Here is a 20982-nt window from a genome sequence, read left to right on the forward strand (position 1 = left end):
TTGTCGGTACATCGAAACGCTTTGTACAGAACCTTTTCTGTTTCAAAGGAATTACAATTTTTAATTGAATTTTAATTTGACATTTTGTTGTTCGATACACTTTAAATAAATGCGTGTGTTTCTTTTTCAAAGGAAATAAAGATTTCAATGATTTAAATTTTAGCAATATTTATGAGTGTGTGGACGGCGCGACATTTTTGCTTTTTCATACTATTTGAATAAGTTTTGATGCCATCCAGATAATTTTTACTCACTATAGAAAAGATAAGCCCCGATTAATAAAATTGCCATTAAAATAATATTTTGTCTATGGGCTGTGTATGTCGAAGAATTTAAAATATTCACACTTTTCTGGATACCCCAAGAAAACATTTTATGGTAAGCCGTTATAAAGTAAAGAACTGCGTTTACATGATTATGTTAGCTCAGTTTTGCGCCGAGTGCGGTTTGCTGTTAACGCAAATTAATCAGTGTTGGAAATCGCATTATATCGATTAATATTGTTATCGTTAAGCAAATGTTTGGTTCCGCGCCGACTTTTCAAGTCATTCTTGTTGCAACGTTCAAGCCGTGTAGACGTCTTCGGTTTCGTTCATCGCGTGTGCTCAACGTATTTTCATTTGATAAACTTGGCTTACACTTCCATAGACAGCGACAGTGAGAGAGCGCGCGCGCACACACTGTAGGTGAGAAAACCAGCTTAGAGCGAGCCGACAAGTGTGTCTTCCAAACAGCATCCGCAGCTGTCGTGTGTAACAAAAAGAGTCAAAGCTACCTGTTTATGGTGTGTTGTTTGGCGGATGAGTATAACGTAGAGCGCAACGTCAAATAGCTCAGCTGCAGCTACATCGTACATAGTTAAAAGTTTAATACGCTCAAGCTGAGACGCTGCCGTATCCACAGTCGTCGTGTCTCTCTCTTTGCAATAGCAGCCAAGTAGATTGTAGGGTGTGGTGCAAAAATAATTTCAAATAATAAGCGAACAAATAAATACACAAATACAAATATGAGTCGATTCCACCTCAAAATGTTTGATAACCTCTTACCCGCGCTTTTGCTATTTATAACACTCGTCGCGCAACAAGCACAGGCGCAGAGGACACCCACGATTTCGTACATCACACAGGAGCAGATCAAGGACATTGGTGGTACCGTCGAATTCGATTGCTCCGTCCAGTATGCCAAAGAATACAATGTAATGTTTGTCAAGACTGATACGGACCCCGTCTTTTTGACCATTGGCTCCACGCTTGTGATTAAAGACTCGCGTTTTTCGTTGCGCTACGATCCGAACTCGTCGACTTACAAACTGCAGATTAAGGATATTCAGGAGACGGATGCTGGCACCTACAGTTGTCAGGTGGTCATCTCGACGGTGCACAAGGTGTCCGCCAATGTGAAATTATCAGTGCGTCGTCCCCCCGTCATCGCCGATAACTCGACACAATCGATAGTCGCCAGCGAAGGCACCGAGGTGCAAATGGAATGCTATGCCAGCGGTTACCCAACTCCAACCGTCACATGGCGTCGTGAAAACAATGCTATTCTGCCAACTGGTGAGTCTTCATTACTCTTTCTACAAATTTCATAACTACCTACATTATATTTGTACATTTGCGCTCCCCTATCTGACCCCCATATAAGTTACAACGGCGGGCGTTTGACCCAGCACTAAATACACATGACAAGTCCATCTTTTGGGCGCGTTCAATGGGGCCAATGGCTCAGTCTTTCTCATTCTCTCTCTCTGCCGCTCTGTATGTGTGTTTGTGTAAGTGGCCGTGACTCACTGAGGCGTCACCGTTGGCGTTTGTTTATCCGCTAGTTGGTCGTTTACTTTGCGTGTTTTGCATATTTTTACTATTCCCACCTGTTCTTAACAGCCCTTTTGTTCATTTACTTCGAGTTTTTTCACAATGAAAGCATTGTTGAAAACACAAATTCTTGCAAGCTTTGGCGCATTAAGCTTGGATCAGTTTGCTAATACTCTCTTTCCTCTCACCCACACCTTGACGCAGACAGCTCAGTCACACACACACATTCACACGCACTCGCGAGAGAGTTCAAGATCTTGCTCTCACACTCTCTTTTGTTCTCTCTTTGTCCGCTCTGTTTCTTGTGCTCATTTTGAGCGATGCACTTTGTCGGGTTTTACTTTCTTTAGAAAAATACCCATCGACCTGTTGTTTTTATTGCTTTTGTTTAGTTTGCGCGTAGATAGACAATAATAAAATAAAACAATTTGTAGCTAACAGGTACAAAAGGTTCGAAGGTCAGTTCTAATCCTATACAGGTGTGTTGCAGCGTCTTTTCCCAATCTTTTACCTGTTCTCAAGTAGCGTCCGTCTGCGAAGTCATAAACACGGCTTAGCAGCGTTGCTGCAGCAGCCATAATTGATTTTAAAGTATCATTGCTAGTTTAACAAGCTTGCAACAGCGCACAATATTAATTAGTGTGAACTAATCCCCTAAATGTGAAAAGCGAATACTTGGAATAGTAATATTCAATTGCAATTCCATTTATTTGCTACGGTGAAAATGTATTAAAAATAGTTTTAAGAACAATAACTTAGCGTTTGAATAAGGTGGAACAAAGTTAAGAAGAGATTAGAGTTGATGTCATAGAGCTTGCATTATATTAAATACAATAAAAATAGCTTAGAGCGGACAGCGATTAGATTGATAAGACTAAAGGTCACAATTAGCTTATTTTTTTGCAAAATAGTCTGTTTGGCTTGATACACTGGTTTTTCCCATTCATAACAAAGTAACTGATTCAAAATTTTAAAAATATGCACTATCTAGACTTGAGACAGTTGGTGTAGAGTTATATATTATATTCAAATTCCTAATATTGACGCAGTTAAGAACCTTATATTCTATGGAATTTCTCAATAACAATATTCAAAATGGCAGCTAAACGTAAATAAACTTCTCTGAGCTATGATTCACTCTCGCGTCTCCTAGGTTTCAACTCTTAATTTACTTGATTACCGCGCACATTAAAAGATAAGTGGCTGTAAAGGTAAAATAAAGACACGAAATAGGATTTCTTAATTGTGACTAATGCAGCGATTCATAGGACATAGCTGATGGCATCTAAAACATAATAAAGGCTTGCCTGGTACACGCCCCGATTCTTTGGCTGACTGTCAACCATTTCAGTTGGCTGATCAACTTGCGCAATCTTTAATTGCTTTGGCCTTGATTTCCCTTAAATGCGCCCAACTTGGGAGTCTATCAATGAGGTTTATGTTTTTCTTTGTGTGGGATTGCTCGCTTTACAGGGCACTCTTAGCACTTGAAACTGAAAGCTACTTAAGGCCCTAGGTTTTATATATAGGTTTTACATAGAAGTTGAGATTGATGTGGGAGCGGGAGTTTTTGGACACGCTTGAGGGATTTGCTTGAATGCCAGAACTGGCTTAACTTCTGGCTTGCTTGCTTGCAACACACACGCGCACACAATAAATCAAAGGCAAATCGCCAGAGCCTTTGCCATGTCCATGTGCCAATGTTTGCTTACCTTACGCTTAGGAGGAGGTGGTGGAAGATGAGGAGTAGAAGCTGGAGCAGCCCTTGCGCGGAGTTTCACACTTTTTTACGCTCTAATTTAAAGCGCTTGGGCAAACAAAAAACAGCGCCAAGGCTTTGAAATGCGCCAACGAGGCGTTGCAAGGCGACTCGAGTGGGTGGAGGATCAGGAGTTGGGAAGCAGGAGCAGAAGCAGCAGCGGCAGCTGTAGTTGGAGTGGGAGTCATGCACTAGAGATGCTTTTATGCAGAGAATTCGCATTCGAGGCATTCGACAACTTCAGCACGCGCAATTGCTTCCGCAACTTGAAAACGTTCCACGTAACGTTTGATGGTCTCTCTCACTCTCTCTCTCTCTCTCTCTCTCTCTGGACCAGAGGGGATCGGGTTCGTGCAAGGAGGACAAGGGCACGAAGAGTTGGGTTCGCAGCAGCAGCAGCAAATGCAAACAAACCGTGTAAAGGGGCAAGGGGCGTTACTGTGTATCAGACACGGTTACGGCTTGGGTGGGTACAGTGCAACAAAAAAACAGAGTAAACAACGCTCAAGCAACAACAGCAACAAGAAGCGGGAACAGCAGGAACAACAGGAGCACAAAGCCACCGTGTGGCCATGTCGAATGTGTTGAGCCCCTTTTCGTTATAGCGGAACATAATTTTTATTTTGATAGCCCGACAAATACAATACAAAATACAATATACAAAATACAAAATATATATAAATTACAAGCCAAAAAGGTGAAATCCTCTCCCCTCCCCACCGCGTACCCTTCGCACCCCTGCCCTATGCGCTGTTGTAAAATGCAAGCAAACAAGCTGCGAGTGAAATAAAAGCCTGTTGGCCAAGGCTCTTCTAAGCAACCCCTACCCTATAGAGGACCTAGAGGATTGGGCTACGCCTTTGCCGCTGGCAGGGAAGGAGGAGAAGCCCCGAGAACAGAGGCCGAAGGAACCCCTAATCAGACGCTTCCGTTGAACCTTGTTGTTGTGTTTTTTAGCAAACTACAAACAAAGGGTGGGCCATTAGTTCTTTACGAGCACACGATCTTTGACTTTGCATAGAGAAAAGAAGAGAGAGAGAGAGAGATAGTAGTAAAGAGAGAGAGAGACAACAAGTTCGTAGTGCAATTTGTGCGTTGCCATGCAAATCAATTAGTTACTCGTGACTCGATTCGAGTTTCATAAAGTCAAAGCGTAAACAGAAAGTATTCGATATGGGCGACACTTGCACCTGGCGATAGCTTCAGCTCGTCTTAGCTTCAAGCATGCTTAGCCAAGCACAAATGCATTGACCAATGATTTATTCATGTTTTTTGTATATGGTATGAGGCAATAACAATGCGTTTGCCATAATAAAACTCACCTTGGCCCAACTCGAAGCGTCACGTGAGGTATTTTGTTTTTTGTTTTTTTCTTTTTGGGTTTATTTTCATTATTTTGAGAACTCTGTCGAAGGGAAAAGTGAGTAAGAGAGGAGAAACAACGGCTGTGTTTGCTAAAAAACAAATAAACCAATTTGCAATATGCCGCGCAAGGCGTTTGCAATTGAATTCGGTTGAGTTGAACCCGAAATATTTCAAACGATGCCAGCTGTCGTCATCATGCGAGGGCAGCTCAGAGATTAAACGAGATATTGATACTATACGCTTCAGAAAACGTTATCTTTTGTTTACAATTAATAGGCACTCGACTCATCCACCCTGTTTGGCATTAGTTGGGCAATTTCGCAATATGCCTTTGTTGTTATGATCTCTCAGTGTCAGACAGGAAGCGTCTGCATGGATAAATAAATTTGAGCGCGACTCAAAGATATCCGGCTGCTTAGATCCTAATCGAGCGATAAGATCAGCGGCAATTCGCTTGAATAAACATTTGTTGGCATCGCCAATTGACACTAATTGGACTATTATATGCAGCCAAGCAGTCGAGTAGGGCATTGATGGGTCTAAAGATCAGATCACTGAGTTTACATATCATGATCACATCTCTCTAGCCACATTCTCTTCTCTGCTCTCCCTTTTGCTACAGAGTCAAGCACAGCCCCTGCTTCGAGTTCAAAGCTTCCCCCTTTGGAAATAAAACGGAGCTACTTAAGCGTAAAAACGTTTATGCAAATTACAAAAACAAACTCAATGAGTGTGATGAGTACAACGAGTTTTCGAGTACTCCAATTTTGTAATGAAATATCAAATGCAATTTGGCGTTGGAGTTCTTGAAAGTTGGCTTAACTAGCTCAAGGGTGCAAAAAGCATAATATGCAAATCGCGCAGCACAATTTTATGATGAAATTTACGCTAAAACATTTCGATGCGCAATTGATGCGACACTCGAAATCGCAGCGGGGCGTGGCACAAATTAGTTATTGCCACCGCCCATTCCTCCAAGTCCCACTCACTCGACTGGAATTGAATTTGGTTGTTTGGACCACTCCAGAGCAATCCAAATATTTGCGAGTAATTATGTTTTGCACACACAGAACACACATGGAATATAAAGCAGCGAGGATGAATTTATGTTTTATTATTGCATATGCAAGCAGAATTCCCCGACCCGCTTCCTGCTCCTGTTCCCTTTATCCTGCAGTCAAAGAGGAAATGAATATGGGCAAAACAAAGTTGTGTGAGTGCTTGTAAGTGTCTTTCTCTCTTGTGTTTTATGCATTATGGCGCTTGTTCTAGTTGCAGACTCAAAAGAAACAACAATAAAACAACAGCCGCAACAACAAAAACTACAACAACGATGACGTACTGAAAAACTTGTTTATAAATGTTGGTTGCTGGGGCAACGACCACATGACAAAGCGGCCAACACAACTGCCTGCCGAGTGCGACTTGGGCTTGGACTGGAACTTGGACTCTGACTGACCACGATTCGTTCCCTTCTCTCTCTCTCCCTCTCTAACCCCTTTGACTTTAGCACTCTGTGTCTCTGGCTGCAATCGACTGAAAGTTACTTCTACTCGCACTAACTTGTTAGTTAATTGCACGGCTTTTATTATGGCCCATCCCCATTTCCATTTCCATCTCCAACTCGCAACTCCATTTGTGCCCTCCTCAGGCTATACTATTTGGGTTGTGCGCCACAATATTTCCATAACCAGCACTTAAAGTAAGTCTCAACCTTTGCTTAAGTACAAGCTCGCCTTATTCTAGAGTCGAGTAGACTTCAACGGCTAAAATTGTCGATTGGTATGAAAGATAGCTGTCGCGTTGCAAGAACAAAATAAACGGCGGAAAAGGTGGAAGAGAAATCATGTTTTATTGATGCATCAATAATCATAAAATTATGGTATTAAATGGAAAATATTTCAAAGTTAATAAGTATTTTAGATTTGTATATTTATATAAAAATGAAATCTTTCAATAGAGAGTTTCATAAGGTTAGTAAAAAGTGTTCACAGTTTAGAAAAGGTTAAAACAATTATTTATTTATTAAAGAAATATAATTTATTTCCGGCTTAGAAGAGTGTTTTCAACTGACTCAATAAATGTTAAATATATACAACTAAACGAATCTACTAAAAAGTTTCTAAAATATAGAAAGTGTTTATTCTAGATTCAACACAACAAATGTTGATAGACATTATTAAACTGATTGACGGGAGTTATATTGCAATTTTACGAAAAACGTTGAAAATTCACCAGCATTTTACCCCAAATAAAAATGATTTATTGATATTACGTTTTTGTTTATTTATATTTACGTATAGTAAGCAAACTAATCTCAATTTCTTTTCATCAGAAAAGTGTGATAAATAACCAAAATATCACAAAATGACCACAAATTAGTTTCTTCTGTCCTTTTTTTGGATTGTCGCCATTTTGCAGTTGCTGTTAGGATTTATTTCGTAATTGAAAACGCTCTTTGCAACCATTTTCCCTTCAGTCGAGTTAAATCTCTGGCTTACATACTCGTATATGGTATTTATATAGGATTCTCACTCTGCATTGTGCAACTCGCTTATCACACTAAATTCACGTATTTCCAGCAATTCCATTATTTATTTAGCACTTTCCACGTCGTGTCGGCTTTTTAAGCCTTATCCAGGTTGAAATACGGGCTGCGGTGCCATTCGGTGTTTGTTTTCCAGATATTCGTAATGTTTGTTTAGGCACAACGGACTTGTCAGATTTATTGTGCGACTATTCTCAGTTTTCCCTTTCTTTTTTGGTTGGTTGGGTGTTGTATAATTGCCATTTTACTAGTGGGTTCTTGAGATTTTTGCTATACATTTGTGGATGATGTCGATGACGATGATGGTGGTGCAGTCTGGGAATGGAATTCAATTACGACGACATTTTCCGAAAAATGTAAACTCCACAAAAACTCAATTGACTGGGCCTTTTATGCTTGCCTCTTTTGGGGGCGGTTCTCAGTTTTCAGTTGTGAGTTCTGTGCTCTGAGCTCTGGAGTGTAGTTGAGCTCAATCCAATAAATGGCATGCCAGGCCACATACTTACGGGTAGCTATAATGTGCTCTACTCGAAGAAATCACTTTTCAAAAGTCAACAACAAAGTCTGTCGCTTCGTCGAGCAATAGGGGGGAAAGTATGCAAGCTAAGGGGAGAGAGAAAGAGAGTGGAGGTGGAGCGTCTATGTCTTGCATGCCTCCGGAGGGTGTCTCGTTGTGGGTTGCGGTTGACGCTGTCACTGTCGCTCTGCTTGGAGCTGCTGTTGAAGGTTGATGCGTTAGCCACCAAAGTGGGTGCATTCACATGTCTCAAGAGCTTGTTATATGCTCGATATGTGTGTGCCGAGCAGCAGCAACAACAACAACAACTGCTGCGCTGCTGCTCTCATAATGTTGATGTTGCTTGATGAGTTTCGGGTGACAAAACAGGAAGAAGCGACAAATTTGCACAGCCTTGCAATTTTTACAAGAACAACAGCAAACGAATGATGAAGTGATGATGAAAATGAAGTGGAAGAGCAGCAATGGAGCAGACGATGGAGCAAAGGCGAAAAGAAACCAAAGACAGCGTGCAGAGTTGCCAGGTGTTCTTGCTGACATCTCTGAAGATATCAATGTCAAACGAGAGAAATAACCTCAAGTGACTCGTCTTATAAAACAGCTGCAAAGCTGAAACTTTGCTGTTGAAAAGCTTATGACTTGAATATGAAAAATTCCACAGAACAGACATTTCCTTTTATTAATTGAGGCATTTGCAGACGTAAGTAACCCAGCTATAAACACTGTAATAAAGAGTACACTTTACTTGATGAGCAACATACATAAAAGTCAATGTTAACGTTCTAGCTTAATTTAAAAGCTGTAATGAAGCTATCTTTATAAATTACCAATAAATTAAAAAGTTATTTTTTGTGCTTGCTCAAACTAATTGCAATCATAGCGGAAAAACGCTAGTTTTTTCTGCTAAAAAAGAATTGAAATTGAAAACCAAACAAATCATGATCTGGAAACATTGAAAAATGATTCTGGAAAAAATGTGAAAATTGCATTTGAGGCGGCAAACAAAATGTGCGCACTTTTTAATTGGATTTTCGCAAGCTGCTGCTCAGTCATAGAAAGAGAGAGAAACAAATAGTAAAAGAGACAGGCAGACTGAAGGGAGAGAATGCCCTAAAGCTTGAGTGAAACTCGGGGAAACAACATGGAAATGGAATTGAGAATGGGCTGGGTTTGTGCCTGGGACTGGGTCTCGGTCTGGGACTGGTTCAGGTTTTGGTTTTGGTTTTGGATTTGGTTCTGGCTACTGGGTCTGCAAGTGTGCAGCGGGCGCAAATAATATGAAATGTCATTAAAAGCGCACCCGTTTGCCAGCCTATGACGATGATGATGATGATGAAGTTGTTGTTGTTGGCAATAACGATGATGACGACGCTTTGATTATGATGAGTCACACGTGGTTGTTGCCGTTGCCGTTGCTGTCGCTGTCGTGCTGCATTAACATTCATAATTTCCACATGACAACGCTTAAAGTCAGTTCATAAGTTCATAGAACCGTTGCAAACCAAAACAAACCCGAACCGTTGACATTTGAAGAGTCGCCGCTCGTTGCATGCCACGGCCGCGTTGCTTGCAACTTCTGCACAGTAACTTCGTTTGGCAAACGCCAAAAACGAAAAAGAAAACAACTCAAAGCAGACACCGGCAAGTAAAAGAAAAGAAATTCGCAGGAAATTGAAAGGGAAAAAACAAATATGGCCTCAGGCGACAAGGAAGCGATAGCAATGCCAATTCCCAGTGGGGAAAGGGAATGCAGACGCACTGCGCTTATTTATTTAGCTTTCCTTTCCATTTTCGTTTTTTTGGCACACGTCCTTCCCCCACCTTCAGCTGCGATGTTTCCGATGAGGGCTGTCCGTTCGTCCGTCAGTCCGTCCGTTTCGAAAATCGCCCCGGCATAGAGCTGTGATTGGTGCAGATGGATTTTTGATATTTTTGCATGCCATTTAATTTCCATGCGGCGCGTTAAACGGTGGTTGTTTTACGGCCGTAACTGACGAGCCGGCTGCCAAAATGGCGGCATCAACAACTCACACGTTAGTTTCCCAAAAAAAAACAAAAAAAAACATATTAGGAGTTCGAGGTACAGCAGCAACCCTTCAGTTTCCCAGCAACTTGTCACAAATTTTCCAAGCCAGCGCGCACACCGAAATTAAACACAAATAAACGTTGCCGATAAACAAAAAAATGTATAAAAAATGAAATGTTTAAGTGCCAGAGGTGAAGAGTGGGAAGAGCAGGAGGGGGGAGAGGTGAGTCTCTAAGCATAGAGCCAGGTTTGCTGGCTCGTAAAATATGGCTCAAAAACTCAACAGCTTTTGGACATTTTTGACGGGTCGCTGAAAGTCATTCAAGCGTCTGAAGAAGCAGCAGCAGCAGCGATGTTGCAGCTGAGCTGAACCCAGTGAACCTGCCACACATTCCCCTACCACCTGCTCCCCCTCTCTCTCTCTCTCTCCCTCTACACTTTGAATGCATTTCCTCTGAGTCGGCATTTTGAGCAAGCAGCCAGGGATGCACAAAGAGGCCTTGTTACATTTCGCATCCTTTGCCTAAACTACCTGGAAAATGAAGCTACCTGAATGTGCTGAGGAGGAGGCAACGCAACGTCGACGCAGCTTCGTCAAAAGGTTTCTTTGCCCATTTCTGCTTTTACTTGTGCTGCATCATCTTCTCACCTTGCCCTTGCACCTTGCACAATTTTCCTTTCTACCGCTCTGTCTTTAACTGACAATTTATCTCTGTTTCTCTCCAACTCCAACTCTATTCCCGATCTCGTTCTCGTTCTGGCTGTGTTTGCCCAAAGGGACTGCATTGTTGTTGTTGCTCTTGTGTTGCTAGACTGGTTGCTGGCTTCCTTGGCCTGACTTAAACAAATGCCACGGCACTGTTGGATTTTTCATTACCAACACCAGGTCCGCTCCTCCTCTTCCTCCTGCCACTCTTTGCGTGTGTTTTTCTTTCATTAGTTAGCATTGGTTGGCAACGCAGCAAGCAGATTTTCCGCACGTCATCCTGCCGTAGCAAAGTGTTTTTAATTCTCTCATTAGTAACTGAAATTACAGCGCAGCATTTAGACACCGAGATGCAGCACCGTCAGCGTCAGAGACTGAGACAGAGACAGAGATGGAGTCAGTGTGCTGCATTTCCGGCATCATCTCTCTCTCGCTCTCTTCTCATTCGGTGTCTCTTTCTGATGCGGGCACTCAGCATTTTCTCATTAATTTGATGGTGTCAGTTCTTGTTCTCAATTTGTCATTTTAAAAGCGTGTTATTATCCCAGTCAAATAAGAGTTTCTGAGCCGTTGAAATACCTATCAAATTAAAGACTTCACTTGCTTGATATATGAGAACTGCAGTCATTAAGGGATCCTCGATTTTAACAACCCTTCGATGAGAACTACAACTGCAACATTTGCTAATGAGTTTCAAGTCAAAACAAAACAACATTCATCCATCAACTATTAAGTACATTTTCCCTACAACTTGCCTCTTCGAATTTCATTTGCGTACTAAATATTCAGTTAGAGCGTCACACACACAAAATTCTTGAGACATAATTCATGCATTGACTTTAATTATAAACATGCCAAAGAAATGAGTGTGTGGAGGCGGCAGAGGCAGAGTCGGAGTCGGAGGCAATAAAAATCGAGAAAATGCCAAGTGAAGACTGTCTCTGCATGTTTAATAAGCAATTAAATGTTTCTCTCTTTTATCTTTTGTTTTTGTCTGTTTCGCCAGTCTTCTGCGCCACGCCCCAATTAACACAACTAACGGCTACAATTTAGCCCGATCTGACCTCTATATGTGTGCGTATATCTAACCATCTGAACAACGTAGCTAACACTCAGTTTTGGCTGTACTATTTCTTACTCTGTTGTAATATATTCCTTTGTATTTACGTGTAGCTCGTTCTGCCTTTGCCGCTGACTTTGATCTTCTACACAGCGAGAAATAAAATAATTGATTTTTAAATTAACTGAAAAAATCAACTGAATATTTGTTCAGTTTAGATTATTAAATTATTCTTTAATCTGAATATATCAAGTCTATTTGCGAATATGACGTAAAAAATATTTTGTCAAATTTCAAAATTATCAAAGCCTTAAAATTTCTAAATGAAATCAATTAAAATAAATGATTTTTGTACAATATATACATATGTTTAGTTTTTTGATATTTTTTTAAATTACCAAAATGAATGAATGCTGACTGATAGAAATTATTTCAGAACTTTAACATACTCGGAATCTGTGTTTGAATTTTAAATTTTGAAAACTGTGTTGGCTTTTTCGTGATTTTTGTCTCTCTGCATATTCCACTTATTTACCTGTCACGCTGCTGCACTTAACCCGCTTCTGGTGACACGATCCACAGCAACGGGCCAAAGAGATTCACATTTCTGGGCAATTAAGCAAAGCCTGCATTAGATGTACCACGAGTGAGAGTACTCTAATGGCATGTGTTTGCTCTGTGCTCTGTGTGGCTCATATTCCAAAATGAATTTGTTGCGCTGCCCGCATGCTTGCATGCATCATCATCATCATCTAAAGTATTTCAATTGAAGCCCAAAAATGTTGAGCAAAGCAATTTCATTGGATGCTATGTCTCTCTTGCTCTTAACCCATTCGGTTGGTTGCTCTGACTCGTCTGTCAATTCAAAATTTAATCAAATGCGTTACTTCGATTCCCAGGCGCAATTAATTTGAAATGTTTCAAATGAATGAACATGTGTGTGCCTGTCCTCTTCCTCCCTCTCCACCCACTTTACCCGCATATTGCATATGCACATTTTGCATAAAGTCTTTACACAAACATGAAGCATATATTTCTGGTCAACGCACTGAGCTCTCTCTCGTCGTAGTTTCTGTCAATTGTTTAAGCCTGAATTGTTTTGGCAAATGTTTGAAGAGTCCCAGTCAGCAGCAGCAGCAGCGTCGGTGCGATAAGGCCATGAGGAATCCAAGGCAAACGAGTTGGCAGATACATGCTACATATAAATTAAAGGGAAAGACGACAGCGAGGATGGTTGGGGTACACAGGTAACGGGGGTGCACTGCACTCGTTTGCAGTCATTGCAACTTACTGCGGCAACTTCCGGTTATGAACTCGAGTCAACTGAGCACCTTTTGCACTCGTTTCCCATTTGTTCCCACTTCGCATTCCCATTCACGTTTACGCTTCAGTTGCTTGATGCAATACCCAAACACCCCGCGCCCACACCCCCGTTGCAGCTGTTCCCCTGTGGACGGTGGAGAGGAGCAGGCTTTCAAAATTAGTTGCAAAAACGTTGCTGGCTGCTTCACTAAATGGTTTGCTTGTTAGAGGTCATTAACGTGGCCATTGTTACAGCCACTCCACGAGACAATTAAAAGGTCACCCAGTCGTCGGTCGACAGCGGATGCGCCCAGCGCCGCCTCATTAAAACTGTGATTTCACTGCGCAAACACAAAAGGCGCAACGCTTGACTCTATTGATACCCAACCGAAAAAAGAACATAAAAACCGACACTGACACACTTGAACACCGTTTGCACATTATTAATGGACATTTTTCCTCATTTTCCGATTACAGATAGCGCCACCTATGTGGGCAACATACTGCGCATCAAGTCACTGAAGAAGGAGGATCGCGGCACCTACTATTGTGTGGCCGACAACGGTGTCAGCAAGGGCGATCGTCGTAACATCAACGTTGAGGTGGAATTTGCCCCTGTTATCACCGTGCCACGTCCTCGCCTCGGCCAAGCGTTGCAGTACGACATGGATCTGGAGTGCCACATTGAGGCGTATCCCCCGCCAGCGATTGTGTGGACCAAGGATGACATTCAGCTGGCCAACAATCAGCATTACACCATCTCGCATTTCGCCACCGCCGATGAATACACCGATTCGACGTTGCGTGTGATCACCATCGAGAAGCGTCAGTATGGCGACTATGTGTGCAAGGCCACCAATCGGTTTGGCGATGCCGAGGCGCGTGTCAATCTCTTCGAGACAATTGTGCCCGTCTGCCCGCCGGCCTGTGGTCAGGCGTACTATGGCGGTGCCGAGCACATTGCTGCCTCGGCCTCCTCGTTTGCCCTGCTTGGCATTTTGCTTGCCCTGCTCTTTGCCAGATAAGCCAATTAATGTAGCCAACCCACCAGCAACACAACCAGACTACGATGCTCCACGCTCCTCCATATCTAATCCAAAAGCATACCCATCAATCAGCTCTTGATTATATACAAAACATATACATATTTATAGCGTATATAGAATCACATTACAAGTAATAGACATCACTCAAAACTGTAGACGAAACGTGTCGCAATCTAACATATAATTGGAAACTTTTTTCTTTATTTGGCAGCTCTTATATTAAGTTCTTGTTCTACTTATTGTTTTCCATATGTCAATGCTACAAAACGTCCAACCTTATATGTTAAGTTAAGTATGATAAGTTCAACGAATGGAAACGTCTCCTCTTATAAACTAATCTGATAGCACATAAATCGAACCAAATCTTTAAATCGAATCTCCCCCAAACTCACATTCCAATTGGTGTCCCGTCCGTAATATATGTTCTTTTTTTATAATCTGTATATTTTTAAATATTTTGATAAGACAATGACTATATTCTCGAGTACATTATGTAATACAATACAAAACAAAATCAAGCCAAGTTCAACACAAGTAACGCTGTCTAAGATCATTCCGCTTTACATGATAATTAACTGAGAATATTTTATTTTTATTAAATAAATAATAAAGTATTTTCTTGCTGCAATGTAATTAAGTTGAAATAAATCTGTCAATTAATTACTGCATTTACAATTCGAGACAAAGATACACATATACGAACGAACGATGAATCCAACAACAAAATCGTTAGCTCTTAAGCAATATTCGAATTATTTACTTTTGAATAACAATTAAAAACCCATTTTTTTGTGGGTGTACATAATATAATTAAATGATTCGACTTTGTAATAAAAAAAAGAAAATACATGTGAAAATCCAATAATTTATTCTTTTTATTTAAACAATTTTATAGTTGCAGTTTTACTGCCAATGGGATTACTTACTTAACAACTATTTTTTTTTAGAACCGCCTGAAGTGGCAATGCGATAATACAAATTAAATTCTGATTCATAGTCCGCAAAACAGGCGCCATTGAATGTCCTCTTCGGCGGCACATATTTGTGCAAAGCATTGTCCATAGCGAAGTGATAAATACGATTGACTTTTTGCAATTGAAGTTGCCCTTTCACACCCAACGCCTTAATGTTGTCGAGTAACTGGACAATTTCATCGTGCTGTCTGCGTGCCTTCAGCTTCATATTGTGCGGATCAACTGTGGAGAATAGACGACGGAAATGACACGGAAGGGCCAACGACAGTCTCGAGTATGAGCTTACCAATTAATGGCTTCAAATTCAATTTCAAGTCAGACGAGAGTGCGGCAATTGCCGACGCCCACAAAATGCGTTTGTTAACTTCCTGCAGGGCGCCATAGGGTGTTAGCAGATGGCCCGGTGCCAGTTGCACGGTGGAGGCCAGCTCCTGGGATTCCACGATAAGCGGATTGGCCGAAATCAAAAATGAACTAAGGGCAGGCACAAATATTTTAAATACGAGCTATATACAATCATCTAGTTGGCAAACTCACCATGCGCTTGGAATGCAGCTCAACTTTTCCAGTGGTATTTCAGCAAATGTGTTCAACTCGATGAGATGACAAGGTAACGACGAACCCGAGCCGAAGGCCATGACAGCAGTTGAGTTGAATGCACCAGGCATCAGAGTTGTATTGTCTAAACTCCGGCGAAGTGTAGAATTCGCTACACTAGTATTCGCATCGATATCCAGTTTAGTGCTGGACAAGACATTGTCATTTGTTAGACAGAAGCTGCTCTCCATGCTCATTAGTGACATGTTACCCTTTAGCTTTGAGCTGAGGAACTGCGAATTGGAATTGTGAGTCATGGCATTCAGCATGTTTTTCATTATGTTCTTGTTGTAAAGGATCTTCTCTTTGATCTGCGACATCTGCTCCATATCGTGATGAATACGATTAATGGCTATATTACTTTCACGATACATTTCCCTAATTGAGCCGAGCAGCATTTCATGGTTTTCCAATTGCTTGGCGCCCGACACGAGATCCATGCGCAGTTTCTCAATCTGCTCGGTGAGGAATTCGTTCTGGGACTGATAGAAATTGCGCATATTGAATTGGAGTATAAAATCGGATATGATGTCTTCGCTGCCTTCGTCGTCCTCGTCACTGATGATCCCATTGAAGTTGTTTACCTTCTTCTGCAGTTCAACCACAAATATGCCATAGACCTGAGCAAAGCACTCCTCTAGCTGCGCCACTTCGTTCCGAGCGTTTACATACTTTGCCGCCATACCAAATAAATCTCCTTTGGTCTTCAGCAATTTAACATCAAAGTTGTCCAACTTTGGCTTGGACAAATCTTGATTAGCAATACTTTTTTTATTCATATTCATCACGTGCTCTAGCTGCTTATCCATCATCTTCATGATGACATTGAAGATCAGTACATTTGGTGTGTCACCAAATATCTCACGCATTTGTGACCACAACTGCGTCTTGGCTTCCACAAGTTGGTGTGCGTTATTGCCATGGAAATTGCAAATGTTGTAAAAATTGCCAAGTTCTTTAAGCGCCTTTTCCACGTCTTTGGACGCCAGTCTTTCGCTAGCATTTTTGGTGCTAAGCTTGACCGGCATTGTGGCTATGATTTGCTGCTTGATTTGTTGTTCTTGCTCAAACTTTTTATTCAAATCCTCTAGTTTCAATTCAAGTATATCGTGACGTGATTGGAGCACATCATTCTTGTGACTTACGTTGGTTATTTGAATATCTACGATAATGCATAGAATTGTATTTGAATATATGTAATTCTGTTAATTATTTAACTTACTCTTATTTTTGATGATGGCAGCAACATTATCACATTCCTTCTTCTCCTCCGTCATCTTCTCTTTAGCCTTCTCCTTCTTCTTAAGGAGATCTTGCATTCTAAGATGTGTTTGCATCTCCCGCGGCAGAAAGCTGCGCTCACAGACTGGAACCACTTTTCCCTTGAGTTGAACCATTTTTGCAATAAGCAAATTCTCTCTCACTGTTCGTACATCCTCCTGTGCACGGATCCTTGCCTGGAGCTGCATAAATAGTTGCTTATTGGGCGATTTAAAGACGCTGCACAAGAAAAATTGGGAATGAATGCAAAATCCGAGTGTTGTTGATGAAACTTACTACTTAAGGGCATCATCGCTTGGCATGGCACTTGGCGGACATCCTAGACTTGTGGCCCAGGTGCGAAATGCTTTTATTTGTTCTTCAAATGACATATTTTATGTAAAAAACTTAAAATATTTTAAATGTAGCAATGGAGGGCAAATGCCGCAATTTACAAATACACTCACAATAACCAAATATTGGTGTGACCAGAAGCAACATTTCTGAAATATACCAAAATACTAAAGCCTCGATAATATTGATTTCGATAATTTTCCATATTTTAGTTTATTATGTACACACCGAAAACGGTTATTGAAATTTAAAATCGTATCTAAGCTAACAAACAAAATTCAACTTATGCACCCAAGCCACATTGAGTGACAAAAGTCTTAGCTAGTGCACAATCCGTACTCTGGGTCCAACGATCAGTAGGACAATTCTTGAAGTACTCCATATATGCGCATCCTAAGACAATGGCAGCGAATGGACTGCACTTGGGTTGCTGCGGACTCATTTGCTGAATTGCTGTCAATCTACGCTGCGATTGCGGCTCGCATTTGGCATATGCAGCAGTCAAGGCCTCTACAAAGGCGGAATCATTGGAAAATTTCATTGTTAAGTCATTTCGTATGTGTGCCAAGTTTAATTGTTTCGGTGCCTGTTGGTACTTTGAAGTAGTTAAGATGCATTCCGCCAAACACTGCATAAGAGAGATTTTCGGTAATTTCAACTCATATATATATAGACTAAATTATCTATTTACTGTTGCTGCATCCATAGAGGGTGGTCCATTGTTTTGCTGTCCATTATTAGCTCCCATAATTTGAATTGCACAGTTCTCTGCAATTTGGTCTCGACCTCCATCTCGGCAACATGTAGCAGGGTCCTACATTTTGAGAATAATGCGTTACAGGAGCTCCAATTACACTTTTTATTCACTTACCACTAGTTTAGGAGGTCTTTGGCAATCAATAGTCTGGCCAAACACAAATGAATTAAGTGTCAACAGTATAAAAGTTCCAATAATATGAATAGCCGACATCGCTAAATATTGTATGCTTTCGTTGATGGTTGAAGTAAACTGATAATAGAGTTAAAATGAACTCTCGTTTTTATATGCCTCATTCGAGATCAGAGTCAATAGAACATGTATAATCTAAAGACAACTAAGGTACTTAGTGGCGTCAACCACGCAGAACAAATAACTTAGCCCAGGTTCATTGTTGCAATCCGATAGCATTTGGGCCAATGTCATAACTAATACCATATTTGTCGTTCGTTGACGTTAGAAAAAGGTTAAAGCTTCGCTGTCCACTTGGTTACGTAAGTATTTTCATTTCTAAATGGAATTTGTCACTCGCTCAATTAAACAGTAATTTGTGTTCTGACTAAGAGGAAATACAATTACGCTGGGCAATACCCCTGTCATTTTTTCAAGGTGCAAAAACGAAAATAATGCTCGGATAATGCACTCTTTAAGCCAACACACGTTTATGATTATTATAATTCGATAATAAAATTTAAAAAGGGTCAAGCGTTAACGGACAATTATTACTTGATACTCGATCTAACAGCCAACTCTTACTCGATACTTGGACTAAATTAAAAACAAAAACCATAACGGCTCAAATACTGCATCTGCTTTGGCCACACTGATTTATTCGTTCGAACAGCTGACGGTTACTCGTTACTAGAAGAATTGTTTTAAACGTTTTGTGATGGACGCAAGCACAAAAATGTGAGAAATGATGTAAACAAATAGTTAAATCTAATATTTAAATTATAAATTAATTTTATTTAAATGCAGATTAGTTGTGGGCGATGTACGCGGTCGTTTCAAGCAGCTGTTTAGCAGAGTAGAGCAGGTTAACAAAAAAGCCGGTCCCTTTGAGATTTTGTGTTGTGTCGGTGACTTTTTTGGCGCGGATAAACAAAACGAGGAGCTGATAGCATACAAAAATGGATTCAAACACAGTAACTACTATTTTATGCTTATATTAATAAAATGAATCTGTAGTACACATATTTTTGTTTATATAGTTACTGTACCCACTTATATACTTGGTGCCAATAAGGAGGAGGACAACAATTACTTTGAGGACTTGACGGACGGAGAGATCTGCACAAATTTAACGTACCTGGGCAAGCGTGGGGTCTATACGTTGAGTAGCGGTGTCAAAATAGCATACATAAGCGGAGTGGAAGCTGCGACAAGTGCCGCTAGCGAGCATGAGTTCTCTAAAGCCGATGTGCAAGCTGTACGCAATTCCTGTCTCGTCTCGAAAAGCTGTGCAACGGATTACAGAGGTGTTGATGTGTTGTTGACCTCACAATGGCCTTACGGCTTGCAGGAGAAACAGAATGTAAGCTTGTCATTTGGTTATACTATAGTACATATCTTAAACTTGATGTATTTTCGAAGGCGAATGCTTCCAAGCTGATTTCATTCTTGTCGCGCGAGATAAAGCCACGCTATCACTTCTGTGGTATTAATGGCACCTTCTACGAGTGTGCGCCTTTTCGTGTGCCCAAGGATGAGACTACGCAGTTTGAATTGTGTACGCGTTTCATCTCCCTGGCGGATGTAGGTAATGCAGAGAAGGCCAAATACATTTATGCGCTCAGTCTAAAGCCCGTGGATAAGTCACGTTTATTGGATCTGGTGCAGAAGACAACAGACGAAATACCTTGTCCATATATTGATTTGGATATGTCAGGGGTCGTCAAGAAAAATGAAACGGTAAGCTGGGAAACCTTTCGTAGTAATTGTTAATAAACTGAGTTTTTTACAGTCGGAAAGTCAACAATACTTCTTTGACATGGACTCGAGTGGAAATCGCAAGAGACGCGGCGAGGCTGGACAACGTGACAAGCGTCCACGAATAATGCAAATTGATCAGGGTTAGTCCTGCGCTTATACTTGCAAACATTTGTTAGTCTAATAGTTGTTTATCTTTGGCAGATAATTGTTGGTTCTGTTTGTCGTCGATCAAGGTGGAAAAACATCTCATCATAACAGTAGGTGAGCGATTTTATATTGCTCTGGCCAAGGGACCAATTAATAGCCATCACGTTCTAATACTTTCCACGAAGCATATTCCTTGTTCGGCGCAACTCAGCCCTGAAGATTGGGAAGAGCTGGAAAAGTTTAAGGGCGCTTTGAAGCAGCTATTTAAGAGTCTGGGGCAAGTTGTCTGCTTCACGGAACGACATTACAAGACATCCCATTTGATTATAGACGTGTTGGCTTTTGAAGAAGGTTACGCCTGGAAAATCAAACACAGCTTTGAAGTGAGTAATTTATTTATTTTCGTTAATAATCGAATACTAATGCTAATTATTTATCATTTCTAGGATAAAGCCGAAGAGTTCAATTTGGAATTTGAAACGTTGCCAGCTTTGGATTCACCTAAAATGCTGCCAGAAATGGGTCCCTATTTTGTCGCTGAACTTCCCGATGATAGCACATTAATAACGCGACAGATGAAACATTTTCCATTGCACTTTGCGAGGTAAATTGAGTATTACAATAGATTGTGGATAATTTGTACATAATTTATAATTGTGTATTTCAGGGACGTTTTCTGCTCCGAGAACTTGCTGAACTGCGATGAGAAAGTGAATTGGAAAGAATGTCTGTTAGAGAAGGAGGAGGAAACAGCTTATGTGGAAGGATTTCGAAAGAACTTTGCACCTTTTGATTTTACAGATGACGATTGATTAAAA

General features: G+C 40.9%; 4 protein-coding genes across 7 annotated transcripts; 2 read left to right on the forward strand and 2 right to left on the reverse strand.

Moving 5' to 3' along the window:
- The first annotated feature begins 545 nt into the window (after positions 1-545).
- Positions 546-14406, forward strand: LOC117571897 (lachesin). The gene is made up of 2 exons (XM_034254365.2): positions 546-1556; positions 13575-14406. Exons 1-2 carry the CDS (start codon positions 1007-1009, stop codon positions 14120-14122), a joined length of 1098 nt encoding a protein of 365 aa, XP_034110256.1. The 5' UTR covers positions 546-1006; the 3' UTR covers positions 14123-14406.
- Positions 14358-17442, reverse strand: LOC117571896 (augmin complex subunit dgt5). The gene is made up of 5 exons (XM_034254364.2): positions 17272-17442; positions 16937-17214; positions 15655-16876; positions 15404-15591; positions 14358-15339 (listed from the first exon to the last, which is right to left on the reverse strand). Exons 1-5 carry the CDS (start codon positions 17364-17366, stop codon positions 15077-15079), a joined length of 2046 nt encoding a protein of 681 aa, XP_034110255.1. The 5' UTR covers positions 17367-17442; the 3' UTR covers positions 14358-15076.
- Positions 17443-17522: 80 nt separating this feature from the next.
- Positions 17523-18568, reverse strand: LOC117571898 (uncharacterized). 2 transcript variants are annotated; one of them, XM_034254368.2, is made up of 3 exons: positions 18200-18568; positions 18020-18142; positions 17523-17923 (listed from the first exon to the last, which is right to left on the reverse strand). In XM_034254368.2, exons 1-3 carry the CDS (start codon positions 18296-18298, stop codon positions 17612-17614), a joined length of 534 nt encoding a protein of 177 aa, XP_034110259.1. In that variant the 5' UTR covers positions 18299-18568; the 3' UTR covers positions 17523-17611. The 2 variants fall into 2 exon arrangements, with proteins under 2 accessions (XP_034110259.1, XP_034110258.1); XM_034254367.2 differs by having other exon boundaries at positions 17523-17956; positions 18200-18565.
- Positions 18569-18890: 322 nt separating this feature from the next.
- Positions 18891-20976, forward strand: LOC117567824 (CWF19-like protein 1 homolog). 3 transcript variants are annotated; one of them, XM_034248065.2, is made up of 8 exons: positions 18893-18994; positions 19064-19230; positions 19297-19619; positions 19679-19996; positions 20049-20157; positions 20219-20547; positions 20611-20768; positions 20832-20976. In XM_034248065.2, the coding sequence occupies exons 1-8, from the start codon at positions 18975-18977 to the stop codon at positions 20974-20976; spliced, it is 1569 nt and encodes a 522-aa protein (XP_034103956.1). In that variant the 5' UTR covers positions 18893-18974. The 3 variants fall into 3 exon arrangements, with proteins under 3 accessions (XP_034103957.1, XP_034103956.1, XP_051859450.1); XM_052003490.1 differs by having other exon boundaries at positions 18987-19006; XM_034248066.2 differs by lacking the exons at positions 20611-20768; positions 20832-20976 and having other exon boundaries at positions 18891-18994; positions 20219-20278; positions 20350-20493.
- Positions 20977-20982: the final 6 nt, after the last annotated feature.

Source organism: Drosophila albomicans, chromosome 3, assembly GCF_009650485.2.
Source record: "Drosophila albomicans strain 15112-1751.03 chromosome 3, ASM965048v2, whole genome shotgun sequence".
NCBI classification, from domain to species: domain Eukaryota; kingdom Metazoa; phylum Arthropoda; class Insecta; order Diptera; family Drosophilidae; genus Drosophila; species Drosophila albomicans.

Excerpts from the sequence above, each read along its gene's own strand:
- LOC117571897 (XM_034254365.2), top strand. The coding sequence starts at position 1,007 with ATGAGTCGATTCCACCTCAAAATGTTTGATAACCTCTTACCCGCGCTT. Across the intron at positions 1,557-13,574 it reads CAATGCTATTCTGCCAACTG|ATAGCGCCACCTATGTGGGC; the intron begins GTGAGTCTTCAT and ends TTCCGATTACAG.
- LOC117571896 (XM_034254364.2), bottom strand. The coding sequence starts at position 17,366 with ATGTCATTTGAAGAACAAATAAAAGCATTTCGCACCTGGGCCACAAGT. Across the intron at positions 16,877-16,936 it reads TGCCATCATCAAAAATAAGA|ATATTCAAATAACCAACGTA; the intron begins GTAAGTTAAATA and ends GCATTATCGTAG. Across the intron at positions 15,340-15,403 it reads GAATTTGAAGCCATTAATTG|TTGATCCGCACAATATGAAG; the intron begins GTAAGCTCATAC and ends TATTCTCCACAG.
- LOC117571898 (XM_034254367.2), bottom strand. The coding sequence starts at position 18,298 with ATGTCGGCTATTCATATTATTGGAACTTTTATACTGTTGACACTTAAT. Across the intron at positions 18,143-18,199 it reads AAAGACCTCCTAAACTAGTG|GACCCTGCTACATGTTGCCG; the intron begins GTAAGTGAATAA and ends CTCAAAATGTAG. Across the intron at positions 17,957-18,019 it reads CCTCTATGGATGCAGCAACA|TGTTTGGCGGAATGCATCTT; the intron begins GTAAATAGATAA and ends TCTCTTATGCAG.
- LOC117567824 (XM_034248065.2), top strand. The coding sequence starts at position 18,975 with ATGGACGCAAGCACAAAAAT. Across the intron at positions 19,997-20,048 it reads TCGTCAAGAAAAATGAAACG|TCGGAAAGTCAACAATACTT; the intron begins GTAAGCTGGGAA and ends AGTTTTTTACAG. Across the intron at positions 20,158-20,218 it reads AATAATGCAAATTGATCAGG|ATAATTGTTGGTTCTGTTTG; the intron begins GTTAGTCCTGCG and ends TATCTTTGGCAG.